Source organism: Artemia sp. Qi Xiang Cuo, chromosome 1 (genome assembly GCF_049724085.1).
Source record: "Artemia sp. Qi Xiang Cuo chromosome 1, ASM4972408v1, whole genome shotgun sequence".
NCBI lineage: Eukaryota > Metazoa > Arthropoda > Branchiopoda > Anostraca > Artemiidae > Artemia > Artemia sp. Qi Xiang Cuo.
The window spans coordinates 93699598-93713356 of NC_142794.1; the positions used below are offsets into that span (position 1 = coordinate 93699598).

At 33.8% G+C, this 13759-nt stretch overlaps 2 protein-coding genes across 3 annotated transcripts in view; one reads left to right on the forward strand and one right to left on the reverse strand.

Moving 5' to 3' along the window:
• Positions 1–13759, reverse strand: part of LOC148956938 (uncharacterized) — a 46923-nt gene that overhangs the window by 30431 nt on the left and 2733 nt on the right. The gene's annotated exons all lie outside the window — the stretch shown is intronic.
• LOC148956939 (uncharacterized) overlaps positions 1–13759 on the forward strand; it is a 60347-nt gene that overhangs the window by 19423 nt on the left and 27165 nt on the right. For both annotated transcript variants that reach the window (XM_089087859.1, XM_089087864.1), the window contains exons 2-4: positions 1230–1419; positions 2737–2961; positions 9890–10213. In XM_089087859.1, coding sequence (XP_088943985.1) covers positions 1230–1419; positions 2737–2961; positions 9890–10213 — 739 coding nt within the window. The remainder of the gene's footprint in view (positions 1–1229; positions 1420–2736; positions 2962–9889; positions 10214–13759) is intronic.

The window sequence follows — 13759 nt, forward strand, 5'->3', positions numbered from 1 at the left end:
AATAAAATCCTTTAATAATTCAAACTCAAAACGAGCAGAAAATAAATAAACAATCATAGGAAAAAAAATGCAATGGGTACTGAAATAAATGAGTAAATAAATCTTAAAACAAGTGAAACTTAAACTAAATATGCAAATAAAGGTTAAAACGAAAAAAAACCTTTAACTATTAAAGAATATATAAAACCAAAAGCGAGCAGAAATTAAATAAAGTATCATAGCATAGAAACAAACAACAGGTAATATTATAAATTAATAAACAAATCTTACAACTTATAAACTTAAATATAACATGCAAATAAAGCATAAAACGAACAAAAGTCACTACAAACAAGAGTTTGGCTACTGCCCGCTTCCCTAACTGTAAAAGTCTAAGCCTACTTCGTAATTGGCGCTTTACTGAAATAAAATTATATTACAAATATTATCTTTTGCACTTATTACAACTTTGAAAATAAAATGAAAATTACAGTGAAATAAATCATGGACTGATGAGATTTCAGTAATTAATATCATTATATATCAAATATTCAGTTAAATTTTATTAGTTGTTTCCTAGATTCTTCAAGACAGATATAGTTTTGAAAACTAATTTAGGGCCATATCCACCCTCGTTAAGTTTTCCAGAACACTCATGTTCCAAACATTGTTGCATGCGCCATATACTTGAGCAACAATATTTTAATTGTTTTATATGTATATATCATACATTTTCCTTATTTTATTTTTTATCGTAAACTGATGATAAAAACTCGTACAGCAAGATGTCTTAAGAAACTCCTACCGGAAGTCAAAATAAAGCTGCCTTCTTTTCAGTTGGCTAAGCGGCTTTACTAAAAGGGATATTTGATGAGTACAAGCCAGTGTATTATATCAGGCAGATTGCTCTTGCAATTGACATTGAAATTGTTATTGCAATGGATAATTTGGCTCTGCCTCTTTTTTGGAGAATACAACTTAAATAAGAAGAAAGACTTTTCCAGTTAATTCACCACATTACTGATTTATAATTTCCAAGAGAGTTCTTTGCGGGGTATTCATAGTTTGATGTTTTCAAAGGGAGTTTGTTTGTTTGCATTCTGGTTCCCTTTTCAGGATTGGCAACCTTGCATTCAAGTTAACCAAGCACAAGTGGTTGATTGATTGTTAGTCCCACTTTTATGGTAAAAATTGGAAAAGTAGTGAAAAGTCGTGTATTCTTGGTAAAAGTTAGTTATCTTTTCTTTAAGGTAGTAGAGGGCGTTGGAGAGCTACAAAAACCACTGGAAATCACAAAAACTCTTCATTATGTAGATTCGTCAAATCAAAAGAAGAAGTCTCCAAGTACTACGGAGAGAAAATTGATTCCCGATGTAATGCCAAGCGACAATGAGAAGAATAACCAAATGTATCAATCTAAAGAGGGAGACCTCCATATTCGTAAGTTCTCAAATTTAGTATTGTTGTGGATGTTAGGGTAGTGTTATGCCTGACCCAGACCCTAGTCACTTCCGTCAATAACGAGCAAATATTTATAAATAATGCATTATCCCTCGATTTTAGCGTCTGACATGTATTGCTGACGCAGAAAATTAAAAAAAAAAAGAAATTGGTTTCAAAATTTTATCTCAACACTACTTTCCATTTAGCTATCGCTTACTAATACTATCTATTTCTATACTTCCCTAGCTTCGTATTAGAAATAGAAAATCTGCTGTTCCAAGCTTTAATTTTTTTGAATGTTTGACAATGCTTAACTCGACACATTACAAACAGCATAAATAGTTGTAATGTACTTGTGCGTGATTTAGATTTTACCCATAAGTGCGCGCGTAATTTGATCCAATTTGATCCTAAAAAATAAATTTTTTTTTACAATAAAGTGAGCAGTAACAAAGAACTGTGAGCTTGCAGTTTAGAGGGTGGTTGCCTCCATCATATATAGAATAATTTATTGGATTTTTGGATTTTCAACGTGAGACGTAAGTTTAATATCAGAAAAGGGTTTTGCTTATATTTATTTCTGTCTCTTCAGTCTGATCATACCTAAATTGATTCTAAATATTAGAGAATCGGACCTTCAGCCTCCTGATCTTTACCCAAACTTTGATGTCACAATGCTCAGAAAATCAGGACATCCCTGACGAAAGTGCACCTCAATTTTAACTCAATTTTCCTGTGTACGAGAGGAGGAAGGGCTGAAATCTTTAACTTGCTTTTCCATATAATCATTGTTAATCATTAAACGCTTTAGGACTGCTTAAATCGTTAAACGCTTTAGGACTACTTAAATCGTTAAGCTCTTTAGGACTACTTGAATCGTTTTAAACGCTTTAGGACTACTCTTCATCTGAGGGAGCACTCTTTCCCTTACCCAATTCTTTCTTTGAAGTAATTTTTTCTTTAAAGTTTTAAACATATAAGATGTGTATTTTTATCCATGTTACCTGTTTAAGAATTGGATGTTTTATTTAATCTTCTTAGGAGCTTCTGCCGTACAAGGTATCGCAGGTGAAATTACCAGTAGTTCAATCTGAATATTATCATTTTTGTATGTTATTATATTTGTCTCACCCTTTCTCTATCTGTCCATTTTTCTGTATTTCTCTCCTTCCTACACTCTCTCTTGTGTTATAATTGCCATCTATCTTTCTCCGTCTCAGGCTCTCTCTCAATCTCATTCCTTTTCTCTCTCTCTGCCTCTCTTTCTCATTTTTCCCTTCGGCTCTTTCTTTATCCCTTTCTCTTTCCTTTTAGTTGTATTCAAGACAAATATTATTCGTAATGGATATTCAGAGCCAGGTGAATATTTCTGCAGATTTTACAAAGCAAATGTAACAGTTGTATGCAAATGGGAAGTAAAGCGATCGGCGCCGATAAAAAGGTATAGCAGAGTAAAAGTAGGAGGCAAGATACTTCAAGGGAATAGAAACTTTGGAGATCTGGACATCATTGGTGACCATCTTCTTCCAGATGTGCAAGGTATGTTTCTTTGTTCAAATACAAAAAGAATTAGATCTGATCAACTGCGTTTTAACAAAGAATAGCTGTGTTGATACAACTTTGTTGAGTCCCAAAACAACGAGTTGTGTCGGGAGCGGAAGGCTGTTCAAAACCAGCCTTATAAACAGAAAAGCGTTGTGGTAAAGCTGAATCTGGTCGCACTAGTTAAAACGTGACATTCCTTTATCACCTAATGGCATCAGAGTTTACTGATGTCAAAATGCCCAATATCCAGAAAATTTCTCCTTTATCAGCATTCTATAAGCAATGTTCAGTAACTTTGTGGGCTTACAATATCAAGCACAATTCAACTTGAGGGATTTAAGATTCAACAAGTATTATTCTATAATATTTTTTTATTAAACTTGAATTTATGCCCTACTCTCTGTGTTGAGTTTAAATTTCTCAAAGAAACTAAAATCTAAGGACAATGTAATGATATGGTTGTCAGAGAAAGCATAAAGCAATTTCTTCTTATGACCTATTATTGGTCAAGATAATTCAGTGTCCAATTAAAACGCCAAGGTAAACAAACAAAATAAAAAACTATGTGATATTAGACAGTGAATATCTAGCAGCCTGTAGTGCTAGTAACCGAATCTGTAATAGGCAATTTTTTGTTAATAATTAATTATGTGCTAGAAGGGTGTCATTTTAACGATTAAACAAAACAAATAAGTGTTTTCAACTGAAGGTAAGCAGCAACATTAAAAATTAAAATGATCATAACTTATTCCGTATTTGAGGGGGGGGGACTACCCTTCTCCAATCCTTTCCCTTCATGCTAGGGTCTAAAAGTCAAACTTTGGAATAAAGAGGGTCGAGGGAAGGACAGCTCCTTTATACAGGATAATTGCCCCTTGTTTTACGTTTTAATGTGCTCTTCACTTTCGGCTGAAAAAACTTATTTGTTATTTAATTTGAGACCGTTTTTCAAAATGCAAGCCCGTTTCTAGAGATGCCTTTGCACTGCAAATAAAATCTTTAAATCTAGAAATCAATGATTATAGGAAAGAAACTTTGAACCCTAGCACTAAGTAAACAGTGGATATATAGAATGGAACCAGTTTTTATGATTATATTTACAAAATATTATAAATATTTTTTAATATTGAATATTTTCAGTGAACACAAATTTCATGCCGAGTTCTCTTGACTGGATACCATGAAAAGTCACTGGCTTCAGAAAGCTTAATGGAACTAAAACATATTTTTTACTTGAACAAAAAAGTTTTTAAATAGGGTTTATCATTTTATGGTCAGAGGGCTTCCACAATTTTGAGGTATTTTGGTCTTGAATCATAAGCACTAAAAGACCGCTAAACTCTGTCATGATTAAAATTTATGGATTCTCTCCGCTTATCGGATAATAGACTTATACATTAATCAACTAATACTAACTAGGCGTTTTCAAACTAAGTGTAAGGCATTTTTCAAACATGTAAACAGGTAGGAACGCATTCAGGCGTCTTTAGACCTGAGCCCTTCTTATATTCCTGAGTAGAAAATTTACAAGAATCTCTACAATTCAGAGCCTTTTCATCCCTCTCTACCTAACCGAGGAAGTCCAATTAGCAAATCGAAAACTTTCCTAGAATGAAGATATTTTTTTCGTAAAGTCTGTCGGTGTATTCTTTTTTCTGTCTTTATTTTATTACTAAACTTAGTAATATTAAGTTTTGTCTTTCCCTGGAGTGCCTAAATTTACATCAGAAAATTGTCGTATTTAGCTTATTTATTTGTTTCTTCCCAGAACTTTTCTTTTAATCGCAAATTATAATGAAGGACATACAGTATTGTAAAAGAAAAAGAATTCCTTAAAAGCGTTTTGTTTTAACTTTATAACTGCTCAAGTGAGCAAAATTTGGGTACCAAACCCAGAGAAAACTAATGGCCCTTTCCATCACAAAATAAAACCCCAACATTTTATTTTGGTAGCTAAGATGCACCCCCTTAGTTTTTAATATATGAAATGTCTCTCCTTGTATGCGATTAAATAAAAAAAAAAGTTTTTTAAACTGAAAGTAAGGAGCTACATTAAAACTTAAAACAAACAGAAATTACTCCGTATATGAAAGGGGCTGTCCCCTCCTCAACGCCTCGCTCTTTACGCTAAAGTTTTTTATTGTTTTAAAAAATAAAGTTGTTGAGACAGAGTCAAACTTTAGCGTAAAGAGCGAGGCGTTGAGGAGGAGACAGCCCCTTCAAATAAGGAATAATTTCTGTTCGTTTTAAGCTTTAATGTCGCTCCTTACTTTCAGTTAAAAAAACTTGTTTTATTTATTTAATTTCTGATCGTTTTTTAGTTAATGCAGCTTTTATTTTGGCTCATCGTCATTGAATAAGTAAACAAAATTTGCATTAGAATTTTACTTTTCTTTTGCTAAATGGCTGTCTCTAAATTTGGTTCTGACGTAATTTATAAATTAACTTACGTAACGAACTTCTATATTCGTATATTTTTCTTCTGGCAAAAAATATAAAGTTGCAGACTTTTGCAGATATGAGCTTGAAACCTATGTAATAGGGTTTTTTGATACGCTGAATCTGAGGTGTGATTTTCATTAAAATTCTTTCATTTGTAGGGGATGTTTCCCCCCTCTTTAAAAAAGCAGGTAAATTTTCTCAGGCTCGTAGCCTTTGATGAGTAATACTAAATTTAATAAAATTTATATATCTGGAATCAGCATTATAAGCCCATTCTTTTGATACATTTATTGACATCAAAATTCCGTTTTTAAAAGTTTCGATTACTATTGAGCCGTATCGCTTGTTTTTTTTATTTTTTTTTTATTACGTGTATGATATTACGTTTATGAGGGGGTTCTCCCCTTAGTCAATACCACGCTCTTTACGGTAAAAGTTAAAAAAAATTTAATTCACAAACCCCAAAATCACAAACCGTTTAATTAGAATAGATAGCTCTTTTGAAAGCACTAAAAAAAACTGTATCGTAAAGAGCGAGGTATTGACTTGGGGGAGAACCCCCTCATATACGTAATAATTTCTGTTAGTTTTAAGTTCTAATGTTGCTTCTTACTTTCAGTTGATAAAAATTGTTTTTTTTATTTAATTTCTGATCGTCTTTTAAATAATGCTTGAAAATACGGCGCCCCCTTAATAGAAATGTCCCTTACCCCAAAGAAACATCCTCCACGGAAAGATTCTCCTGAGTAACCCCCTCCTCCAGCCTCCCCCCACCAGAAAAAATCCTTCTTGAAAATGTCTGTATACTTCCCAATAACCAATACAATATGTAAGCAATGGGCAAAGTTCATAACTTGCATCCCTTCCCCTGGGAACTGTGGGGGATTAAGTCATCCTAAGAGACATATTTATTAAATTTTCGACTGTGTTGAACAAAATGGCTATCTCAAAATTTTAATTGGGTGACTTTGGGAAGAAATGAGCGTGGGAGGGGGCCAAGTTGCCCTCCAATTTTTGGTCACTTAAAAAGGGCACTAGAACTTTTATTTCCGTTCCAATGAGGCGTCCTACGATATTCTAGGACCACTGAGTCAATACGATTACCCCTGGGGAAAAGAAAAAAAAAAAAAAAAACACGCATCCGTGATCTTTCTTCTGGCAAAAAATGGAAAATCCCACATTTTTGTAGATAGGAGCTTGAAACCTCTACAGAAGAGTTCTCTGATACGCTGAATATGATGGTGTGATTTTCATTAAGGTTCTGTAACTTTTAGGGGGTCTTTGCCCCTTTTTTGAAAATCAGCTAAATTTTCTCAGGTGCGTAACTTTTGATGGCTAAGATTAAACTTTTATATTTGTATACTTTATGAAACTTGTATATTTGAAATCAGAATTAAAATCTGATTCTTTTGATGTATCTATTGGTATCAAAATTCCAATTTTTAGAGTTTCGTTTACCATTGAGCCGGGTCGCTCCTTACTTACAGTTCGCTACCACGATCTGTTTGATATAGTGTATCAAATAATTATTGGTAACAAACTCCTATGTATAGAGACCCATTCCAGTTTAAAAGTGACCAAACCTCTCAAAAAGAGATTTGTTATTAATATATAGAAAAAAAAGGATCTGTTTTTCATTGTGAATCCAAATTTGGAAGATTCATTCAGTTTAAGTTACCCTAGACAGACATTTTCTGGGAATGTTTGAATAATTTAAAAAGAAAATGAGCAAACCATCTCTCCTTTCCTGTCAATGGCAATTTTTTTTCACTAAGCAGTTTTTTTAAAAGTGTTTTTTAACTCTTAGTTAGTCTGGGCTATGGTTCGTTCTTTACTAGGTTGCAGCTACTGCTACAACCACGATGCTTCTCTTCCCGCTGCTTTTCAACAGATGAACACTTAAAGTGATTTTCTGTGTTGCACTTTACGTGTTCCTGCAATTAAATGGAAGTTGTTATCCTGGTTAAAGACTTAAAGCAGGCTTAGTCTAAGAACATTTCTCAGAAATAAGGGTAATTAGGAAGACATACACCCACTACTCCTCATAATCTAAAACAATAGGGGAAAATTCTTCCTTGTTTTTGTCTGAAGGACTTCCCACAGACAGTGAAAAACATTGGCATAAAAATAAATATTTTAGCGCTTCAAGGCCTCCTCCCCCAGACAATCACCCTGCCTTAAATAGCTAATACAGATTCATACACAATATACTCGATTTCTTGAAGCTTTTTAGATGCTTCTCTAGAAAATACAAATTTTATCTTTTTGCGGACAATAACTTATGTCCCTGCAATGATATCCTTTAATATACTGAATTCGATCGTTCTATTTTCATCAAGATAACACCCCTTTTGGAGGAAAGGAGAGATGGTTTACTCATTTTCTTTTTAAATTATTCAAACATTCCCAGGAAAATGTCTATCTAGGGTAACTGAATGAATCTTCCAAATTTGGATTCACAATGAAAAACAGATCCTTTTTTTCTATATATTGATAACAAATCTCTTTTTGAGAGGTTTGGTCACTTTTAAACTGGAATGGGTCTCTATACATAGGAGTTTGTTACCAATAATTATTTGATACACTATATCGCATAGAAGGAGAGACATTTCATGCATCAAAAATTAAGGGGGTGCATCTTAGCTACCAAAATAATATGTAGGGGTTTTATTTTGTGATGGAAAGGGCCATTAGATTTCTCCGGGTTTGGTACCCAAATTTTCTCACATGGGCAGTTATGAAGTTAAAACAAAACACTTTTAAGGAATTCTTTTTCTTTTACAATACTGTATGTCCTTCATTATAATTTGCAATTAAAAGAAAAGTTCTGGGAAGAAACAAATAAATAAGCTAAATACGGCAATTTTCTGATGTAAATTTAGGCACTCCAGGGGAAGACAAAACTTAATATTACTAAGTTTATTAATGAAATAAAAACAGAAAAAAGAATACACCGACAGATTTTAAGAAAAAAAATATCTTCATTCTAGGAAAGTTTTCGATTTGCTAATTGGACTTCCTCGGTTAGGTAGAGAGGGATGAAAAGGCTCTGAATTGTAGAGAGTCTTGTAAATTTTCTACTCAGGAGTATAAGAAGGGCTCAGGTCTAAAGACGCCTGAATGCGTTCCTACCTGTTTACATGTTTGAAAAACGCCTTACACTTAGTTTGAAAAACGCCTAAATAGTATTAGTTGATTAATCTATAAGTCTATTTTCCGATAAGCGGAGAAAATCCATAAGTTTTAATCATGACAGAGTTTAGCGGTCTTTTAGTGTTTATGATTCAAGACCAAAATACCTCAGAATTCTGGAAACCTTCTGACCATAAAATGATAAACCCTATTTAAAAACCTTTTTTGTTCAAGTTAAAAATATGTTTTAGTTCCATTAAGCTTTCTGAAGCCAGTGACTTTTCATGGTATCCAGTCAAGAGAACTCGGCATGAAATTTGTGTTCACTGAAAATATGTAATGTTAAAAAATATCTATAATATTTTGTAAATGTAATCATAAAAACTTCTTCCATTGCATATATCCACTTTTTACTTAGTGCTAGCGTTCACAGTTTCTTTCCTATAATCATTGATTTCTAGATTTAAAGATTTTATTTGCAGCGCGAAGGCATCTCCAGAAACGGGCTTGCATTTTGAAAAATGGGAAGGGGGCTAGAAAAACGCAATACAGCGAAACCACGCCAACTATATGAAGAATAAATAAAACTACGGGGGAAACCGTGCTAACCTCCAAATTCAAGAGAAAATAAGTGAACGTCCTTGTTTATGTTCGTGTCTGTAAACGTCTTTTTTTGTGAACTTGATCAGACTTTTAGACTGGAATTTTTTTTTGGGACGGTATTGGGGAGGGGGACACATTGATTAGCAAAATATAGACAAACTAGATAGATTGCAAACTAGATAGTATCTGTCCAATAAGAAGGCCATGCATACTCCCGCGATGTACCCGTGCTCCAGCCATTTAAACGTTTGCCTCTCAATTGCTTGGACTATCTGTCTTGGCTTTTCTCTGTCTACAATTAGCCATGTCTTGATGCAACCTATGCAACCTACTGCAAAATACAAAATTGAAGTTATCAATTATTTTGCAGTAGGTTGCATAGGTTGCATCAAGACATGACTAATTGTAGACAGATAAAAGCCAAGACAGATATTCCAGGTAATTGAGAGGCAAATGTTTAAATGGCTGGGGCACGGGTAAATGGTGCACGGAAAACAGTGTAGACATCATTGGCATTAGGGTAAGAAAGGGACATGAATCCAAAGCTCTTTGAAGCTACACATATACAAGGAGGATAAAAATACTTGTCAATTCAGATAAATTAAAATGAAGTATAGTTATTAGATTCACAAAAACTATTAAAATACAATTTTGTGAGTATTGAATTTGTTTCTTTTCAATATTTTTATGGCCAAAAGTGAAAATAAACAATGCATATTTACAAATGAATCTTTTTCACTTCAAGGTAATGCAAAGAGTAAGAGTCCAGTAGCATTTGACAGTGCCATTCCGTCACAGGAACCCATTTTTATTTGGGTTTCGGGAGAAAACCCTGCAGAAGTAGGGTCAGAAATATTAGATACCATTAAAAAAATGAAGGAAGAGGCGCAGCTTTTGTCACAATATGCATCCACTCAGATAGACGAAGAAAAGAAGCCCATGATACAAGAGCCTCTAGGCATAGCAGAAGAAGTGAAGAAAAAACAAGAAAGTGAAATGACATCTCTTGGGTTTCAAGATGCGAGTAAAGCTCCGATTTTAATTGATGACGAATTAAATACCTTCGAAAGTAAGTTCTAAAGCTATCTTGGAAGTAATTTCAAAACAAAGAACCAAAAAAAGAAAAATAAGATATTTATGGGGGAATAGATTATACTGTGTTATCAAATTTTGAGACACAGAAGCTAATCTGGGACGTTGTATTCTGGAAGAACTACTTTACGAAAAATAATGTGTAACACGCAGCGTTATTTTGTTTAAAAGAAAGAAATTCAAAGAAAATTGAAGAGCTATATTATGGTCAATTAATATCAACGAATTTAGTATAAAAATTAGTATCAATAAAAACTGGAAAATTAAAAGAGCAGAAATTACGATGAGTGATCAAGACAAACTTCAAACTAAAAGAAATAGCCACAAACAGGAATTAAGGCCAATACCCTTATGGCATCCAAAGGGCAGCTAGTCATTTGCGCTTTACTGGAAACAAACTTATTTCGAGCTGTATATTTGTATGTGTCATAAGATTAACGACATCATAAATGAAATGATATTTGTCAAGATAATCAAACTTTACAAATAAAACTAGTGTTAACTGTTCCCTTCCTGGTGTTAAATTATACAAAAGAGAAAATGTTAATATATAGTTTCATTGTAATAAAGCACAAATAGCGCTCTGGCCTTAGAAACCTTAGTCCTTTAATCCACGTCTTACTTATGGGGATTTTTGTTCGTATTGAGTTTGACTTGAAAATTCGTACTCAATAACAATATTGAAAAAAATTGAAATAATATCTATTGAAACAGTAAATTGGTCTTATTTCATTAATAGTAATCTCAGCTCATTTCAAGTTTGCATTCTAATTTCTTTCTACTCCTGTTTGATTTAATATATTGCAATTTACTTTATTTGAAAAACTTCTGTTCGAAAAACAATCTTTTTGATTAACTTCTTACTGTTTCTAATAAGAAATGCTTTCTTATTGGCTAATAAAAAATATTTTGTTTCAGTTTCTCTACATAAGAATTGAAATTCAGGCTGGGTATCTAAAATTTTTAAAAACTTTTTCCAAATCGTTTAATAATATTTTACTATAAAATTCTAAGTTTATAGGAAGGAGAAAAATTGTTCAAATGAACAGAAATTCTGTATAATTTTTAACTTCTATAGGGCTGAAACAATCCTGACCCCCATCTCTTTGTAACCTTGAGTGTGGACGAATGTTCTTCCAGCATTCTATTATAAAACCTTATTGTATTATATTCATTGTACCATTTTTGTTTGTTTAGATAAATGGATAAAAGGTGCACTATTAAAAATTTCTGCTTTGTTGCTTGAAAAACAAAATAAAAACAGGATGCCAAAGTTAATGCAACAGTTTTTTCCAGATAATAGCTTCCTAAATACTAAAATTTTAACTTAGGCGTCCACATGGTGCGATACTTCGAAGCATATCAGCTCAATATAACAAAATTTTGTTTGTTATATTGAGTACTAACAATTAAAAACCCCACTTTTCACAATATTTATTGTCCTTGATCCTATATTGTTGCCTCCCCCTCCCTGTCAAAATTTAAAATCTATTTGACACTCCTTCCTGAATAATACTCCTTCAAAGGTTCAAATACGTGTCTTAAATCATTGGTTTCTGTTCTCAAACCGTAGCGGCTATGCTGTTGAATTAATCTAGATGTACATAGTCTCTTTTCGTTTAGTTCCATCCTTTTTCCCAAGCCATTTATTTTCCACTGCCCCAACTCCGCTCAAAATTTCTTAGAAGCTTCAATTTAAAACTCTAAACTGCTCCTGACAGGTTACATATACGCTATTTTGACAACCTGGTAGCAACCTGTCATCTCAATGATCCCACTGCTTAATAGTGCATAAGTTATAAATTTCACAGGAGCTTAAGGTTCAGAAACATTATCTAGGCATGGATATGAAATGATTATTTGTCAGCCCAACTTTGTCCCCTAAAAAAACTAAGTTAAAATCTTTTTGCCCAGCGCTTTCAATTCTTTCTCCAATAGCACCTGAAATTTTGAAGTCCATTCTTCAAGCCGATTCCATTAGATTACACACATGCTATGTCAATGACCTGTATATACCTAGTGTTTCTAAATTTACCACCGTCCCCCCTCCATTTGAAAGATACTCACATTTTTTTCTGAGCATACTCTTAGAAAACTCTGGGATAGAAAATGACCTGTAAGACCTCACTCGAAATACTACCAGTTCAAACAACAAGCTTTAAGCCTATTTCCTCTTAATACCCACTTCCAACAAAATATTTTTCTGTCCCAGAGAATTATCTACGATATTCTTGAACTAATCAAACACCCAGGATTAAAAATGCACCTCTCTCGATTATAAATTTTTTTCGAAAACACTAGAAGACTTTTCGAAAACATAGGATAATTTACGGTGCTTGTCCAAGGGGCTCTGGGGTTGGTATCATCACTGGAGGTATAGTTGTTGAATCTTCCTAATATTTTGAACAAAATGGCTGGCTCAAAATTTTGACCGGATGTGCTTTAAATTTTGGGGACAAGCGTAGAAAAATCACACAGGTGAGGGTCGGGATACCCTTGAATCGCTTTTCACTCTTAAAGAGGGCGCTAGAACATCAAAATTGTCATTTTAGTGCCCTATTTCTGTTACCACAATATTTCAGGTATGGTATTTTGATAGCCTGGATTCACATGTTTGTTTTTTGTTTAGTTTTATCCCCACCCCTCTTTTGTTCATAATTAAGCATCCGTTTGAAAGCCACAAAATTTCGTGAAAGTTTCACCCAACGTCGTCCTTGAGATATCGCTGATAAACCATTTTGACAATCCAACAGTTCATCGTGTCCCACTATCCCTTGGAACTTACTCGGTAGTTATTTTTGCGTGGATTGTAGAAAATTTTTTGTCAGCCCCTTTTCCCTCTACCAGCCCTAAAAATTAATTTCCCTTAGCATACTGCCCCTTCCTTTCTGAAATATTTCCTGAAAGTTTCAATTACTACTACTACCACTACTAGCAACTCACGAAAGCAAAGTGTCGCCTGAGGCCAGCACAGCTACGCACGCTCCTCCTCCGTCCTAATATATTAAACGCCTTCTTCTAGACACCCTTCCAAGAAGTAACCATTTCCATTAAATATTTTCTTAAGACATTCTCCCACCGCATTTGTGGTGACCTGCTTTTCGCTGCGCCTTAAACGGTTGCCCTACAAGGACGGTCTTGGGCAATTTATCCTCCTTCCTCCCCCGAACTTGGTTTAGCCAACAAAACCATTTTTTTCATCATAGCTCTGGAAAGCGAAATTGACCCAGATTTTCGTACAGCTTACTGTTGTAGATATGGTCAGTGTGCTAGGTGCCCAAAACAATCTCTAGGCAATTTCTCAGTCTTAGCAACTTAAGTCTTCTAAACTTTAATTTTCTAACCCATTCTTGCACCCTAAACACGCAAAACCTCTAAAAATTAGTTCATTTTGCAATCATGTTTATCTAAGATGCTTAAGTCCTCTATGTCTAGGAAAATAAATGATCAATCATTAAGTCTAAGGGATTATTACTTCTCTAATGGATTCCGTGTTCGCCAGTTGCCCTTGCTGTGCTCCTTT